The 18,770-nt window shown below is 44.6% G+C and overlaps 1 protein-coding gene across 1 annotated transcript in view; it reads left to right on the top strand.

The window, feature by feature from the left end:
- The window catches only part of slc12a2 (solute carrier family 12 member 2), a 54,740-nt gene that overhangs the window by 32,299 nt on the left and 3,671 nt on the right, over positions 1 to 18,770 (top strand). The window contains 11 exon segments of the mRNA XM_061061397.1: positions 1,106 to 1,261; positions 1,983 to 2,082; positions 3,674 to 3,785; positions 6,108 to 6,248; positions 6,902 to 6,935; positions 6,938 to 6,974; positions 9,008 to 9,087; positions 9,795 to 9,938; positions 12,095 to 12,142; positions 13,470 to 13,592; positions 16,671 to 16,782. Coding sequence (XP_060917380.1) covers positions 1,106 to 1,261; positions 1,983 to 2,082; positions 3,674 to 3,785; positions 6,108 to 6,248; positions 6,902 to 6,935; positions 6,938 to 6,974; positions 9,008 to 9,087; positions 9,795 to 9,938; positions 12,095 to 12,142; positions 13,470 to 13,592; positions 16,671 to 16,782 — 1,087 coding nt within the window.

The raw sequence follows: 18,770 nt of genomic DNA, 5'->3' as shown, positions 1-18,770 counted from the left end.
AGTCTCAATCTTGAGTAAACTGGCAACGTGCAGTTCCTGTGAAGATGAGACTTTTTACTGCCCTTTGTGATGTCATGAAGGAAAAATCTCCAAACGGCCTGTTTGAACACACATTTTCTGAAAAGTGGAGCAAGCAGAACATGGAGAGGATGGACTTTTCTCATCATTGGGGGGGTTTGTAGACAGGACATATATTAGAGTTAGAGAAACATGGTGAAGAGGATTTTACAAAATATGTGACCTTTAAACTTCCTTAAACGCTATAAATTCTACATTTAGAGACCCAGTATTCTGACTAGATATGGAATTAGAAAAGATTCCCTTCAATTAAGCAGATTTGTGATTATTCAGAATATTGACGGGTCTGATTCACGTTAACTTGAGTTGGAAGCAGACATCTCAGACACAGAGTTTCCACAGATCTTTAATGAAATAAATTGATGTATTTAAGTGATGCAATCTGAACTGTTCTCAGTGATTTGAGTGAACTAACCCTTTAGTCTGCAGTCGTTGTTATGCATCTGGTTTATTTTGAGTTTTGTGCTTCTTTCCACTCAATACCAAAGCTCTTGCAGAACTCCAGGTACAGATTCTCTCTCTCCTCCCTGCAGGTCGTTCTGTAATAATTACATGGACCTAAATGGTACATGACTCGAGGACTGAAGAGACCAGCTGTAAACACACAACAAACCATGAACCATAGATCTAGTGTGCTGGTCTCTTCAGAGCCGGTCTGAGTGCTGCAGCAGCGTCATGTACCCTTCATGTCCTGTGGTTAGACTCTGTCATTGTGTAACCACACGCAGTCCCATCACTAAAACCCCTCTAGTCTAGTCTCTGTGGATCCCAGTACATAAACAGGTAACCCTCTGGTGTTCAGGCTAACAGGAAGCTAACTCCCATTCTTTAACCTCCTCTCGATCCATGCTCTGTCACGGCTGATGATTATTGGCTAAGATGTTTTAAAACTGCAGGTCTGACTCTTCACTCGACCTTAACATGATGAGAGCATTCCCTCTGCCGATCATAAATATTAATATTTTAAACATCATGGCACCCCGTGCAGTGAATGTTAAACTGACTTTGAGTCTGGTCGCTGCTGCAGGATGGCGCCCCAGCTTCAAATACTACAACATGTGGGTCTCTCTGGCCGGAGCCGTCCTGTGCTGCGTGGTGATGTTCGTCATCAACTGGTGGGCCGCTCTGCTCACCAACGTCATCGTTCTGTCTCTGTTCATCTACGTCAGCTACAAGAAGCCAGGTGAGTCACGCTGATGTTGTTGATGATGAAGGGATGGGATTGGAGAGGAGAGAACAGGGTAGGATGGGAGGGGACGTTATAGGATGCGAGAGGACAAGATAGGATGGGAGAGATCGGGATAGGACAGGAGGGAACGGGATAGGACGGGATAGGACAGGATGGGATGGCATTAGAGAGTACGAGATGGGACAAGATGGGACAGGATGGGACGGGATAGGACAGTCTTTCAGTTGTAATAAAACAATCCCTTTAATAGGATTTTGACGCTTAAATATGTAATAATTTTAAAGTAATGCCTGAAATCTAAAGTTTCAGGCATTTTACTTCACTGAAACTGACTCACATGTAAGTTCAAGAAAAATGTCTAAACTGATTTGAAACATTTGTAAAATCTGAGAAAATGAAGGATAAATATATCTGAGTCAGAGTGAAGTTGTTGACCTCCCGTCACCAAACACCATCAAGTGAATCTAATTAGTTTGGTACATTTGATTCCCCCCACCCTCCTTGCTCACGTCCCTGCACACTTCAAACACACAACTGTCCTCGCAGCTTTGAACACACACCTGCGTGCACACTCAGTTTGACACACAGCTACACACACATCCAGAGCTCCTCTGTGCCTTGGACCCCCCACGGGGTCAGAGCTGCCCTCCGACCTGTAAACACTCGAACCTCACCGCTCCGTGTGCCTCTGCCCTGTGTGTGTCCTCTCCTCCAGATGTGAACTGGGGCTCGTCCACGCAGGCTCTGACCTACCACCAGGCCCTGACCCACACGTTGCAACTCAGCGGAGTGGAGGACCACATCAAGAACTTCAGGTAATAAAAACACAAAGACGCATGCTGTAGTTGAACCAGGACGACCTTTGACCCTTGTTTACTGTATTTTATACCACGCTGACTGTATGAGCTCATCTCAGAGCGGGCTAAATCATCATCCACTGACTCACTTCTTCTCAAAATAGCATGTGATGTAAGCGGTGTTGTAGTACTCAAGTACAGGACTCAGATCTGGGTCCGACTCAGAAACTGGTGACTCTAGAATTTGACTCGGACTTGAACTCTTGAACTGCATTCTGACTCGGTAGACGACGATGAAAAAGACTGTTGTTATGTTTTTGTTAGTTTAATTCTTGGTAAGACCCTGATGATTTATTCAGTTCTGAGTGAAGTCTGAATAGACTCAGACTCAGGTAATGGGGACCTGACTTAAAGGCACACACCAAGGAGGTCGAGGTTTTTGGCTGATTGGTGGTTGGTGAGAGGGATCTCTCTGATTGGCTGTTGGGAGGTTTCATTTCTCTCCAGTTCTCCTCACAGGTTCAGGAAAGCCCCTTGAGCATGTCGCTGTAGTATCCATGCTTTCACTCAATAGTGCGGTTTCTCCTTATTTGTCTCTTCTTTTCTTTTTCCACTAAAAGACCAAGAGCTGACAACGCCAGCGCCATTTTCTACTTTTTATCAGACATTATTCTCCATTAGTAGTCTACCTATAATACGAGTGGTGACCGACAGCGGTGTGAGAATGGTCTTCTCGTATCACAACAACGGACTACCGCCCCCTGCTGGCATGGAGAGTTATTTCCTCTCATGTGCAGAACGTACGTGGTGGTTGGCCGTCGGCTGTAGTCTTTGCGGTGTGTTCAAGTGCAACTTTTTGGCCAAGACAAAGGCGACGCCTAGTTCTTTGCCATCTGCTCGGTGTGTCAGGGCCTTAAGTCTTGACTCACACTACAAAACTACGCGCCATTAAAAGCAGCAATGGATGGTGCAGTCGCATCAACAAATATTAAAATTTAATGCATTTGCATTTAAGATGCATCTTTTTCTGTTTTACATTGTTGATGGTTGGACAAGAAGTAGTTTCCGATCTCTGAAGAAGAGACTCTGTTGCCAAACTTGCATTTTTTACTGTCGAGCCAAGATGACGAAACTAAAGTTTAAATGCATTGTTTGTAGTTTCAGGCGATTATGATTGCTCTTAAATTCAACTACAGCAGCTACTTTTATTTGCACATCTTCCATGTTACACATGTTTTCCTCTGGTAGCTCATATAGCTCATGTAGCACTTAGTGCGGTGGTGTGTTCAGGAACATGTTAGTGCAGACGTGACTTTGGATGTTTCCATGGCAGCGAACCATCGAGGAGATTAAAGACATCTGATGGTGTCTTGGGAGGGACTCCAGGTTCCTCTGAGCTCCTTCTGCTCTCCTCTCACTACCTCCTTTTTAATCCCAGGGTGATTAACATATTTGCTTTGATGTGCGCTACTCTGCTCCCGTTCTTCTTCTGTGTCCTTTACTAAGAAGACGAGAGGTCGTCGTGAAAGTCATGCTGACCCCGTAACATCCAGTAATCCTCTAAATGTTAAACTGTCTGAATGTGCAGCTGATATTTGTGTGATTTCAGACCCCAGTGTTTGGTGATGACCGGTTACCCCAACTCTCGCCCGGCGCTCCTGGATCTGGTCCACAGCTTCACCAAGAACGTGGGCCTGATGATCTGCGGTCACATTCGAATGGTGAGAACAAATCCCGCTGTAGAACAAAAATAAAAAGACGCCCAGCATTGGATAATTCATGTTTTTAATTAAACGAAAATGTGAGGGAAAACTGCTTTACACTGGCAACATATTTGTGCGATTTGGACAGTTCTCCCTCTCTTCACTCTCGGCAGCTTTTGGTTAGAAATATCACAGAGGATCTGTCAGGGTCTTTGGGGTACTTAGGGATACTATCGATCCTAAGAACAGAGATTGTTTCGCTTTAAAAAACACGCCCTCTCATAAAGTATTGAAACAACCTGTCGCTTCCCTCTCTGTGTTTTTTTCCCCCCTGATCCTCCGGCTCTCATGTTTGGCTCTTGTTTGCGCTCTCCTACGATATGTGTCAGTGCTTCAAGTGTTCCACAGTCTCCCCGCCCCGCAGCGACCGGAAGGCGAGCTGAACGAGAGGCTTAACTTCTCTGAGCGGGCCCCTGGATGGAGTTACACAGCTATGTGTAAATCTGTAAAGTCCAAACTAAGCTCTCAGTTAGTTGTTGTCAGAGGAGTGAGTCGATGGTTCAGGTTGCACAGAGTCCAGTTTGAGCTCAGTGAGGTGTTAATGAGCTGCAGGGACACAAACCATCAATTCACTGCAGAATCACACTCATCAAACCTCCACTCAAAGGGGTTCTCCTCTCCTCTTGATCCCCTCTCAGCTTCCTGTCCTTTCTTCTTAGTGAGCAGCTCTGAAGATGTTTCACCTGATTGTTAAGAAAAGATTCAAAAGAATCATAAAAAAATACTTTAGAAAATACTTGAGACGAACACACTGCTGTTCTCACACGTGCACTCCTGAAAATGTCTAGAAAATGATCAGGCAGGCTGCCTGAATCTTCCTTATTTGCTTGTTCACACATGCCCCCTCACAGCGGGAGACTTTCCCCGTGGGACAGATGGAGGGGGGGGGGGCAACGTAAAAACAACAGCGCAGAAGTTGCTGCTATGATGGAAATGTTTGCCTTTTCATCAGCGCTACGTGTAGATTGACATGTTTATAATGTGAACTGAAGAGTGGAGGAGAAGAAACTGGAGAACAGGAAACATAATGCAGCAGGTTCATTAGAGCACGGAGATGGTAGCGGTGGAGTGCAGACAGTCTGTTGTTGTGTGGTGGTTGCAGGATATTAACGTCATCCCCCCCCTCTCACTCACTCAGCGGGACTCTACCTTAGTATTTCCTGCTGCGTTCTCACATCAGCTCACCCCGATGTCACGCACTAAATTTAGCAGGGGGTTTGGCAGGAAATACTCCGGGGTAAAGTCAAAGTGAAAAAACTTCAAGTTTTGTGGACGTTTGTAACGATAGAGCCCAGGAAACTCTCTGAGCAGCTTTGGAGCTCAGAATCAAACAGGTCGTTGAACCACAGCAGTACGAGTAATGCGTTTGTTCCACTCTTGTGTACTCTGTGTGTTAAAAAGCCTTTCAGCCTGGCAGTAACGCTCCACAATAGAGAGGCCGTTTTGATTGGATGAACTCGGCTCTGTGGAACACGCCGACCTCCACGAGTGGCCTCTGACCTCAAATGGCAGCCTGTGTCTTTCTGTCGCCCCCCACAGAGTGACGCCAAAGTGTGTAAACATTCCCGCCTAATGGAGGAGCAGCTCTGTGAGCTCTCTGCTGCAGGAATAAACAGTCTGTCCCTGAGAGGAAGACTCTGAGCGGGACGTGTTCCTGTCGCCGTTTGTCTTCTCTGAGGTGTCAGGGCGAGCGCCATGTGACCTCTCAATGTCAAGCTACATGTTGGGTAGCAGCTTTTTTTTTCACAAAAACCACCATAACTGCTCCATCAGGAACATTATGTGTCCATTTATTTTCCCGTCAGGACCTCCTTTCTTGATCGAGTTGTTTAATTTTTTTGGATGTTTCAACACTTTTACCACCATGCCTGTAACTTGTTCCACGTTTTGCACGTCTTCCATCTTTTCCTGTTGCGTCCCTGCCTCTGCTTTTTTGTGCTCAACTTGGATTAAATGTTGTTTAGTGTCTTTGCGCAGCCCCGTATCTCTTCCAAAACTTTTAAGGAACTCGCTTGAGTGATGGTTAGCGTTAGCTTCCACATCCTGTACCTGTGCTAGAGTGCTGCGGAGTGTTTTCTCCATTTGCAGGTTCTTCATTAGTGCTACCTTTTTCCATATTTTCAGTTTTATTCTCTTCAGGAAATATAGATTTTTTTGTAGGAGTGTTTACTCTAGGCTAGCCAGTCAGCAGAACTGTGCAGGTTGAATCCTTCACTGTAAGAATCTGCTGAAAGCCTCGGGGATGAGTTTGATGGTCTGTGTTGTTTTTATGTCCTGCAGGGCTACAGGAGGCCGAACTTCAAAGAGCTGGCCTCAGATCAGGCCCGCTATCAACGCTGGCTCCTGAAGAGCGAGAACAAGGCCTTCTACACTCCCGTGTACGCTGAGGACATGAGGCAGGGGACACAGTACCTACTGCAGGTAATGGAGGAAATCACTCTTAATAAGCTACATGAGCCACCTACTGGTTCAGATGAATTCCAGGAAACATTGTTCCACTGCCCAGCGAAATAAAGCAGCTCTGTTTGTTTCAGTAAAAGGCTGTAAAGGTTTTTAAAATCTGTTCCAGGTCCTCCTAAAAGTTTCTAATGTCGTCTTAAATCAGAGTCTTGTTATTTTTTATGGATCAGTATCGCAGAGAAGTTCTCATTAGGCTGCACAGAAACACATTAATAATGATTCCTGAAGCCAACTCAGGAGAGCGATTCTCTGCTCATTTAAAACACAACACTGGCATCATGCTTTGTTTTTTATTACCCTTAGATCCAATAAAAGAAAACCCATACCAGCCATGTGCGTCTGTAAATCATGATTTGTGTCCTTTGGCTCCTGCTGATGTTTTAGATCATTAAAAAAACAACAACAGAGTTTGTGGAGTTTAATTTGAAAGAGAAACTCCAACAGGAGGAAGAAGCACATTTATCAGAGATTTCTTAAAGCGGGGGATTAATCCACATTTGTTGAAGGCTCTCTGCAATGTTTAGAATTTGGACTGCAGTACCCATTTTAAACAGTAGGCGTCAGAGTTACATACTGCTCCTTTAAGTGTCACTAAAGTCTCTTTCCGTCTGCAGGCTGCCGGTCTGGGTCGCCTGAAGCCGAACACTCTGACATGATGAACGTGGAGACCTACATCACCATGATCCAGTGAGTTTAAAAGACTTGTTACTGTCATGCCGAGCTCAGACTACACAATGGTCACCGTGTCAGATTAGGCGATTGCAGAGCCATGTGACTTGACTGACAGATATACGGTGATACCCGACCAATCATAACGATCAATGTCATGAAGTTGGAGCAAAAGGGGCGGGGTTAGATGACACCTGGATGTGGCCTTGATTGTCGTTCACTATGACACTACACGCGATGAAACTAATCATTTTGGCAGCCAACGGGTCCTGACTCTCTCCGTCTGAAGGATCGAACTTAAATCATGCTTATAACATGAACATGTCTGACCTCGGTGTTGGTCAAACTGTAGGTCAGACTGAATATCCTCCCTGTGTGGACACTGTGTGTCTTCTGTAAATTAGACTCGAAAAGGTCGAGTCCTCTGACATTTGTGGACATGATATAAATGTCTGAACGTGCTCGAGCGCTCTGCAGTAAGAACTCAGGAAGCTGAAATCATATCATCCTGTGAGCTGAAGACGACCGCCTACTGACTGCTCTGATCCTCTGAGAAATACGATTTATTTATGATATAAACACGTCAAATATTCAAGAGCTTACTGAAACTGAAGATTCTGATTTAAATGGTCAAACCAACAGTCCACAAGTATCTTTATTTACCGCCATAAATGAAAGAGAGAAGAAGAGAGTCATCATCTTTGAGCAGCTGGAACCAACAAATCCCAAACATATTTGATGAACAATGATAAAAGCCGTATTTTAATAACAAAGAATATTTGGTGATTTTCTTTCCATCGATTAATATCCTCTTCCTCAAACCATCCCGGCCTCTTCGACTTCATGCCCCTCTCTCCTGTCTTAATGAAACGGCTGCATATCTTAGAAAATCAACGTTTTCCTGAATCAGATTTTGCAGACTGGTTTCACTTTGGTGCAGCAGTGCAGACGCTCCTGCAAAAGCTGTGTGTGCATGAATAGTGGATGAGGATGTTCTTTTCATAGACGCTCCTTCAGACAGCGGGGAGCAGGGCAGAGGAGGACACTTACTGAGCCTGTTTTTTAAACACACCTTAAGGCCCTGACACACCGAGGAGATCCTCTGCCTTCAGTCCTAGTTGGACCGTCGGTGAGCGATTGCCTCTCTGTTTTTGTGCGGTGTGTCCGACTCTGTTGGCCTTTTTTCAGCCAATTTGACATGTTGAATTGGCGTCGTTCGGCGCCGCGTCGTCGTGGTTAGTGAGAGGAGTCACTGTCATTGGCTGTTCAGCTCCTTTGTCTTCTACTTCTTATCCTCAACTATCCTCTTTCCGTACTTCTCCCACTCTTACATCATTTTCCCTCCTCTTCCCACTTCTGTTTAGTCTCTATTTTCTTCCTCCTCTTGTTTTCTGCGTTTTTCGTCTCCTTCTTCCCTCACTCCTCATCAATCTTAATTTTCTTCTTCATTCTCCTCCTCTTTCCTTATAATCGTCTAACCCTCCTCCTCCTCCTCCTTCTTCTTCTTCTTTTCCTTTTCTTCCTCGTCTCTGTGAGTTTTAGCCGGATGGATCATTATCACTTTCAGTGTCTGAGTGTCGGTTGTATCACTCCGCTCCTGTGGGTGGAGGTTCATTTATATCTCTCACGGTGAGTGTGTATGTGGGTGTAGAAACTCACAAAGACAGATCCATACACCGAACAGTTTAAAGAAGTGTAAAAGTATCCCACACACACACACTCTGTATGTACTCGTAGTAACAGAGCGTTAAAGTGTGTGTGTGTGTGTTTGTGTGTAATCTGTCCTCCCTGCTGGACCCTGAAGGAGTCATGTGATTGTTTAAGCTGAGAGAGTTCCTGATTGTAACGTGTGAGGATTAAAGTTTTAGAGCTGAAGGTCGGAGACGGTTCAAATATTAAAATCACGGTTAATACGCTCCGCTATGTGACCTTTGATTTACATCGGCAGAGACGTGTGTGTGTGTGTGAACCTGTGTGTGTGTTTCAGTCTTTACTTCACGACGTACTCTTTGATCTGAATCTTTTTATTCTTTTGTGTTTTTCTCTCTCAGCGATGCTTTCGACAGTCAGTTTGGTGCTGTGATCCTCAGACTGAAGGAGGGACTGGATGTGTCTCATATCCAGGGACAAGGTAACACACACACACACACACACACACACACACACACACGCCTATGTATGCACAAAATCAGACACACACACAGAAACACAAACACATGCTTCCCTGACAGGAAGCCCTGATCGGATCGTTTTTTTGGCTTGACCACAAACATAAAGAGTATTGTATTATTATTTTTTCGACTCCTCAGCCACACGAGTCAAACTGTGCATCTTAACATCTATCAAATCAAAACGCTTCTCCTTAAATCTGAAACTGTATTCAGACCGCCGTTTCAAGCTGCGATATTTACGCCCCTGTGACGTTTCGGCTTCAATCTGAATGTGATTGAAGCCAGGCTGACAGCAGGTGTGAATCTTACAGGCTAATCGTGACACTTTTAAACAATGACCTATGACAGTGTGGCGGGTAAAATAATCAAAGATATAAATAATCAGAAGATTTTATTAACAGACATGTTCTGATGCAACCGTCAAAATGACCTACATCAAGTATTGAAGTGCATTTTGGGAAATGTAGGACTCAGGATTTTTAAGAGTTGAAGTGAGGACTAAAGTTTCATATTTGATGAAACTTTTTTGATGCTGTTTCTTGTGATTCCCTGAACTTTATGGTAGTCCAGTGTGTCTGTGTGGATTTGTTTCACTTCCTGTTTCTTGTTTTCTTTATATTTTTTCTCACTCTCCCTCCTCCTCCCTCCTCTCCCCTCTTCCTCCCAGACGAGCTGCTGTCCTCTCAGGAGAAATCCTCGGGGATGAAGGATGTGATCGTGTCCATAGACACCAGCAAAGACTCTGACGCTGATTCATCCAAACCGTCCTCCAAGGCCACGAGTCTGCAGAACAGCCCGGCCATTCAGAAAGGTCACACACACACACACACACACACACACACACACACACACACACACACACACACACACACACACACACACACACACACACACACACACACACACACACACACACACACACACACACACACACACACACACACACACACACACACACACACACACACACACACACACACACACACACACACACACACACACACACACACACACACACACACACACACACACACACACACACACACACACACACACACACACACACACACACACACACACACACACACACACACACACACACACACACACACACACACACACACACACACACACACACACACACACACACACACACACACACACACACACACACACACACACACACACACACACACACACACACACACACACACACACACACACACACACACACACACACACACACACACACACACACACACACACACACACACACACACACACACACACACACACACACACACACACACACACACACACACACACACACACACACACACACACACACACACACACACACACACACACACACACACACACACACACACACACACACACACACACACACACACACACACACACACACACACACACACACACACACACACACACACACACACACACACACACACACACACACACACACACACACACACACACACACACACACACACACACACACACACACACACACACACACACACACACACACACACACACACACACACACACACACACACACACACACACACACACACACACACACACACACACACACACACACACACACACACACACACACACACACACACACACACACACACACACACACACACACACACACACACACACACACACACACACACACACACACACACACACACACACACACACACACACACACACACACACACACTGTGAATGTTAACTTCTTATATTCACAGTTATTCTGCAGAACAGACCGGGCAGAGACATTGTGAGCTTCTCTGGAGTTTCATTAATATTCACATCATGAATGTACAATCATTCTGCAGACTCACCTCTTGATTGTTTTCAGTCCGTTATCAGAACAGCTGGTTGTTTCCTGAGCGGCCCAGACTCTGTGTACTCTGCAGTAAAGGAGCAGAATCATTATTATTGATCATCTCAGGTTGATTTAGAGTCAGTTTCTCATTAATAAGGGCGCAAAATTAACGTATGTGGAAGTTTTTCCTTTGCACAAGTTACATTTCTGTGCAAGAAGGATTCACTTTTTAGGGTAAAAATCAAAATAATTTGTTGTATAATGTTTGTCCAAAAAGTGAACATTAAACATCTGACTCAGGTGACTTACCGAGTTTCAGGTCAGAACAGACGAAGTCTTTTCATCCCGGAAATCAGTTTAACACGTTCTCAGAGCTCCGAGTTAATCCATCAATAGTTTCCTTTATGCTGCTTCTACACACACACACACACACACATACACACAATCACACAAACACACACATACACACGCACATGCCTATGTATGCACAAAATCAGACACACACACAGAAATGCAAACACAGAAACACAAACACATGCTTCCCTGACAGGAAGTCACCCCAGTGACCTGTGACCCCAGTGTTCCCACTGCGCCCAGTTTTAGTCCACAGATGTCTTTGGTCACAGTATGTGCTGTGTGTGTGTGTGTGTGTGTGTGTGTGTTTCTGTGAGAACTTGCTGTTAAATGAGATCAAATGCTTCATGGTTGATGATCAGAAACTTTTAATTTGAAAGTTCCTCACAGGAAGTTTAAAATGTGAACAGGAAGTTGATCATTAAAAATGATCGTTGGACTTGTTGTGATTTTTTTTTTGTTTGTTTTTAGAATAAAAATGGTCAATAGCTTCAGCGCGATCGACTCGTGTAATCAAACGTGTTTATTAACGCTTCACAACGCCGAGGGTGACCAGATCCTGTGACTCTTCTCCTTTAAACACTAATTAATAATGAATTAGTCGTTAATTTAGATTAACTGGACATGTTGTGTTCCTAATCTTCATCAACCCTCAGGACCCTCAGTTTTCAGTTGATGGCTCATCTCATTAACATTTTAACTCAATCACATTTTCTTTTTTCTCCCCTCCTCCTCCTCACGTTTCTCAGATGATGATGATGACGGCAAAGCTCCCACTCAGCCCCTGTTGAAAAAAGGCAGGAGACCCCGTTTATTGAGTTGCCTTAAACCTTCCTCTGCTTTGGTTTTCTCTCTTCATTTGTCCCTCTCTCTCGCTCTCTCTCTCCTCTCTCTCCTCTCTCACCTTTCTGTCTCTCTCGTCCTCTCTCTCTCCCTCTCTCTCACCTTTCTCTCTCTCTTCTCTCACCTCTCTCTCTTCTCTCTCCCTCTCTCTCTCTCCTCTCTCACCTCTCTCTCTCTCTCACCTGATCTCCTCAGAGTATATTTTGAATTCCTCTCATATTAACACACCGTCCTGCTCCCTGCTGCCTCTGCTCGGTGTCTGCTTCGTGTTTCCGGCTTTAAAGAATAACATTTAGTCTCTTCCCCTCTCTCTCTCTCTCATCCTGCTCTCCAGCTCTAACTCGCCCCCACTCTCTGAACTCTGTGACTGTGCCTTTAACTCGAGTCTGGACTGTTTCTTGTCGTGAGTTGGTGCAGACGCTTCAGTTTCCTCCAAAGTGTTCTGGAGTCTCTCTGCTGCTTCTTGTCTCTCTGAGGTGACACTTTGTCTGCAGCTTCTTCTTCTTCTTCTTCTTCTTCTTTTTTCCAGGATGAAAACCGCTCTCCTGTTTTCACGTTTCAGCTGACTCCTCCTGCTCCTCTCACAGCTTCTCTCCCTGTTTGATGTCCGAGCAGCACTGATGATGTTTCCCCTGTTCATTAAGACCAAATGAATCAAATCAATCAGACTTTACAAACAAAAATCTATTGATGAAACAAAATCAGCAACCTTGATCAGTCCACCAACTTAGTTCTACAGTTACAGCATTATTTTACGTCTGGTTTGACAGCCAGTATGTCCTCCTTCTAACTTTAGATTCTGGATTTGTTTGGACCAGAGAAGGTAGGCGGTTTTAAGGCACCCCCACACGGCCGTTTTGGACGCCCCTCGGTTTGCCAGATATGAGAGCAGTTATCAGGTCATCAGGAGAAGACAGCTCCCTACAATGTTTAGAATTTGGACTGCAGTACAAATTTTAAACCCTAGGGGTCAGAGTTACATACTGCTCCTTTAATTGAACGTTTCAAACCTTCAGGTCCGGTATCTTTAAAATATCCACGACTTTAACAACCACAAACAAATGAACAGAGGAAACAATGATCTCTGAGGTTTGACAGCTTTGTGTTTCTTATTACGACTGTGTGATGATGTTTGATCACACACAGGTCTTTCTCTGTTCGGTCTCTGTCCAATCAGAGTCCTTCTCTCTAACAGACGACGGTTCTCTCAGCTTTATGACGCCTTCTATCTAAATCAGCTTCCTGTTTGTGTTTGTGTGTGTTTGGCGCTGATCCCTGCAGACAAGAAGAGCCCGACCATCCCTCTGAACGTGTCCGACCAGAGGCTGCTGGAGGCCAGCCAGCAGTTCACCAAGAAGCAGGGGAAAGGCACCGTGGACGTCTGGTGGCTGTTTGATGATGGAGGTGAGGCTGGGATGAGGAAATAGATCCTGTCATTGAGTAAGGCTAAGGACCTCATGATATGATACTCTGCATAAAATACGTAGAGTGTAAAAGTGGAGCAGAGGAAACAGTGTGCTGCCTTATTGAGACAAAACTTTTACAGTAAAATCCAGACTATAAGTCGCAGTCTGTTTTTGGCGGTCTCTCTGAGAGAAGAAAGGTTTAAAGTGTCAGTTTCTATGCAGCTGTGTCGCTCTTTTGGTACCGTCTGTTTGCACTCCTGCTCGCTACAGTACGGTAGTCGAGCTCTCAGCCTGAAAGAGAAAGTCAGCATGTTACAGTAGTTAGTTTATTTGTCAAACCAGCATATACTGTAGGACGCAGCCAACTTTTTAGATGAAAAACAGGTGAAAAAAAGTAGAGCTGGGTATTGTCCACAACCTCACAATTCAATTTGATTTAAATTCTTTGGGTCACAATTCGATATTGATCAATATGCTTTGATATCGATTTAATAAAACATACAGATGACAGGAATACCCAGATAACTCTTCACAGTACCTTCTGATATTTGTTAAATAATAATAAAACATGAAAGTACAGTAAGATCTAAAGTGCGCATTTGTGCCTGAGCTGAATTCACAGCACCCACAGCGCCCCCAGTGGAGAGGGGGTGTCATTACAACGGGGGAAAAAATCAGTCTCAGGATTTCCCTGAATCGATATTGAATTGGGAAAATAGTAATTGCAATGCATTGATGAATCGATATTTTTGACCAGCCCTAGGTAACTAGGGCCGTGCTAACTACAGCCGTGTAGGAAACTGTGTTTACTGATGGTATAAAGTGTCTCTGCTAAGCGTTACTAAAATGTTAAAAGTGTGAAACTGTCAGCGTCCTTCCATCAAGTGAACTCACTTTACATTTAGACTGTTCTCCATCAGTGTTCAAGTTGGTGCTGCAGATGAGTCTGAAACATCCCGCTGTCCACTACAGTCACATCCACAAACGTTGTTTTTCATCCTTCAGACTTTGATTCTTCTGGGTCTCAGGAGGCTTTAATAAAAGGAGATCTTTAATCCTTTTAATGTATTGATGTTAAAGAGAAACGTTCGATCCCCCCGTGCTGCTGTGAGAACAGTCAGTGACGTCTTTATCAGAGGAGCTGACAGGCTCGACGGTCTTTATCATAACTGATTACAATCCCAGAGAAAACAAAAGCTGTGTGTGTTTCTGACACGCTCAGTATGTTTGAGTGAGTCAGTGTGCGCCGAGTCTGTCAGGATCTCAGCAGGCTGTCGACATGTGGAGCAGGCCACAGGCATGACTCATGTGTGAGAGACGCTATAACATGTGACACTCCACATCTTCATCGTCATCATCATGTCAGCCTCTTCACTGCTGGCAGAACACACACACTTCTCACCTCTTAATTAGTCCTAAACTGATGCTCGGAGCTGATTTTTTTCTGGAGCTATGTTCCTGTTTGGAAGCAGCAGATTCTGTAATAATCAGCTTCTTTGACAGTCTTCATCTTTATAAATGTAAGATGATTGGTGTTTCCCACAGAATAAGGATGAACTTGTGGTGTTGGGGCTGTGACGACACACACACACATCACAGGGGTACAAAAAAGTAGATAACGTTATTAAAGGTCACATATTATTCTAAATCCACTTGACCATGTTTCTCTAACACTCACGTGTCTCTAGTCCGTCTACAAACCCCCCAGTGATGAGAAAAGTTCCATCTTTTGCCTGCTCCACTTTTCAGAAAATGTGTGCTCAAACAGGCCGTTTGGAGATGTTGCCCTCATGACATCACAAAGGGCAGTAGCCCCTCCCCCAGGTGGGTGACACTCCCACAGCTAGGTGTTTGTTCTGCCCTCTGAGTCTGCCTTCTCACCGTAAACAATAGGACATGGAGCGAGAAAGCCCGAGACACCCAAGCCCTTCCAGGGATAGGGCGTGGTCAGGCATAGCTCATTTATATATTTAAAGGTACAGACACAGAAACAGCCTGTTCTGAGCAGGGCTGAAATAGAGGGGTTTATAGACATGATCAAATACAGGATCAGAGTGGATTTAGAACAAGAAACTTCACACATATGTTTTGAGGAGCTCTGAGACTTATTTACACTGATTGAAGAGGAGGAGGAGGATATGTGACCTTTAAGATCTTTTTTTATAATATAGTCTGGGATCTCACTCTCACCTTCTCTCATGCACAACCTCGTCTCAGAAGCGGAGAGTAAATAAGAGTGTACAAAAATGATGGGGTTGATGTAAGAGGTGGAAGGACGAGCCTGTAACACTGATTACGTTTATCAGCAAGCAGCAGCTAATGATGCGGAGCGAGCAATTTACTGCAAGTAGGTCAACAAGAAGGATTAAAGGGTTCAGAGGTAGCAGCAGGTCACACGGCTGAGGACGGAAACATTCAGAGGTGATCTAAAGTAGAATCACAACTGAGAAGGCAGACTCAGAGGGCAGAACAAACACCTAGCTGTGGGAGTGTCACCCACCTGGGAGAGGGGTTACTGCCCTTTGTGATGTCATGAAGGGAGAATCTCCAAATGGCCTGTTTGAGCACACATTTTCTGAAAAGTGGAGCAGGCTGAAGACGGAGAGGATGGACTTTTCTCATCATTAGGGGGTTTGTAGACAGACTAGAGACACATATTAGTGTTAGAGAAACATGGTGGAGTGGATTTTAAAGTGTGCCCTTTTTCCAGTTGATCCATCTGACTGATATGTGTTACGATGACAACCAGCCTTCAGAAACTCCATAGATGACAGAAAATATTTTGAAATATATAAGAAATGTTTATCCTTCAAACCTTTCTGTGCATAAAAAGTCATATTATCAAACTCTCATTTGGACTCGGGTTGTGACGATATCGGACTTTAAGACTTGTTTTTATTTTTAGTAAAATATCAAACGATGCAGAGGGGTTCATGTTTTGGTCGGTGCAGCAGTGACTCCTACAGGTCCGGTAGAAACCTGCAGCTCTCCTCCAGCTTCATCTAAACAACAAGAAGTCTGATGAAGCCAGCTGTGACTTTAAAATAACAGACTCTGTATGTTGTCTCCGGTCCAGGTCTGACCCTGCTCATCCCGTACCTGCTGACCAATAAGAAGAGGTGGAAGGACTGCAAGATCCGCGTCTTCATCGGAGGAAAGATCAACAGGATCGATCACGACCGCCGAGCGTGAGTACATGACCTCCTACCACGAGTGAAAGATAACGTACAGAAAAAAATCATGGTGAAATCAATACGAGTGTACAAAGACGTGATGACGGCTGAGCTTAGTTACGGCAAAGCGGTCTGAAAAAAGGTTATTTTTATTTTCAAATGATTTGCTGTGAGGGCGGAACGAACGCTATCTATCGTGTTACCATAGCAACACATGAATGAGTCCCATCGCATGACGTGTGATGTCAGTCAATTGTACCTGTAGCACGTCATGCTGCCAGCTTTCTAGTTTCCATGACTACGATAAAGTCTGTTTGATGTCACCGCCAGCAGTCAGAGAGAACATGTCGGGTCTGTCATGGCGGCCACCAGGACAAGAAGCGTCCCGTTACCACAATAAAATTACGGATTTCTCTGGTTTTGATAACTGTTGGAAATATTTGAGGTGATGTAAGAACTCAACAAAAAAAATATAACTAGTTTAGTCCATTTTTTCATTAATTTAGATATTTTAATGAAAAAGATTCTACACCTTCAACACCTGCTCTCAGTGAGTGAGGATATCTAACTGCTTTAAATCTGCAGAACACACCACTCACACACACACACACACACCTTCACCCCACACCTCTGTCACAGTCTCTCATTGTCTCCTCCAGCTGCCTCCCGCCTCCTTTTGTGTGATAAAATTAGCTTGGTGCTAGCAGTGGAGCCTTTTATCTCGGCGTGCATGCGAGCTCTCGGCTCCGCGTGCACTTTGAAAATCCACCTTTTGTTTGTTTGCTGCAGAACTACAAACTGAACACATCAACAGATCATCTGACCAGCGGTGTGTCTCTGCTAAAAGCTGCATCGAACTCAAACGGCCGCAAGAGTGCAGCTCGCATTCTTAAATAACGGGCGTTACAGAGTCCACATGAATCCTGCACCTACACTAAACTGATCCCTGCTGTCAAACTGTCATGCATACGTCTGCAGAACGTACCATCGAGTTCTGATCAGAGTTATTGCTGCAAAGTTTCTGGATTATTCAAGGAGTGAATTTAGCATCAGGAATAAAAAGTAAATAAACATATATGGTTAAACGCTAGAATCCTAAACCAGAGGTCGTAAGAAGACATGATCGTTTATGACTTGGACTAAAAAGAGTCTGCACAGAGAGTAAGGCTGCGATCTGTCGCTGCATCAATAAGTTAGTTTGTGTCATCTTTGGCGGTGCAGCTGAAGAGAAACTTGATCTCTTTGTGAGTTTTGCAGCTGCCTTCTTTCCTCTGAGACTCTGCACGAGGATTTAGCAGCACCACTTTTATTGTCGTCCATCGATCTGTCGGCCTGAACTGCTTGTGGGTCATCAGAACGGATCGACTGTGAATTATTTCACCGCTCGTAAATGTGAGAAACTGTCAGTTTCCATCCCATCACCGCAGTACCGGGAAAACTTCCAGACTACCTTTGTTATCTTCTTGTTTTTTCTCCTACTGATCACCAGTTGCGATCCCCGTTTTACTGCTGCAGGCTAGTGTTGTATTTAAGACCACAATACAAGACCAAGACCATTAAGGATCGAGGCCGAGTAAAGACCTGGACCAAGGCAGGGCGAGACCGAGACCTTCAGAAAGTGGTCTCGAGTACCACAGCACTACTGCAGGCTACAGAAATCTATTGTTAGTCATTCAGACCCCAAAAGATAAAATCCTTTAAATGCAGCGTCTTTGGTAATTGACCGACATTGTGCCGCCCCGGTGAGAGCTGTGGAAGGTCGTCTTCGTGTTGTGATTTCACACTTAAATCAGGAATGTGACAGCAGAACAAAGAACAGCGTAACCAGCTGGAATAAGACGTAGAGACCTCCGAGGCTCTCTGCGTCTTTTGAAGGTGGATATGAAGGAAATTACCCTCATGCTCTGAATGCCTCCGAGCTCCCAGTAAAGCCCGTCATACGTTCCTCCGCCCTCCCAGAGTCTCCGTCTTCAAACGGATCTATTTAAAGCAGCTCAGCCCGG

Source organism: Labrus mixtus, chromosome 17, assembly GCF_963584025.1.
Source record: "Labrus mixtus chromosome 17, fLabMix1.1, whole genome shotgun sequence".
In the NCBI taxonomy this organism is placed as follows: Eukaryota; Metazoa; Chordata; class Actinopteri; order Labriformes; family Labridae; genus Labrus; species Labrus mixtus.
The sequence above is the reverse complement of the archived record's forward strand: the minus strand, read 5'-3'. Positions and strand labels throughout refer to the sequence as shown.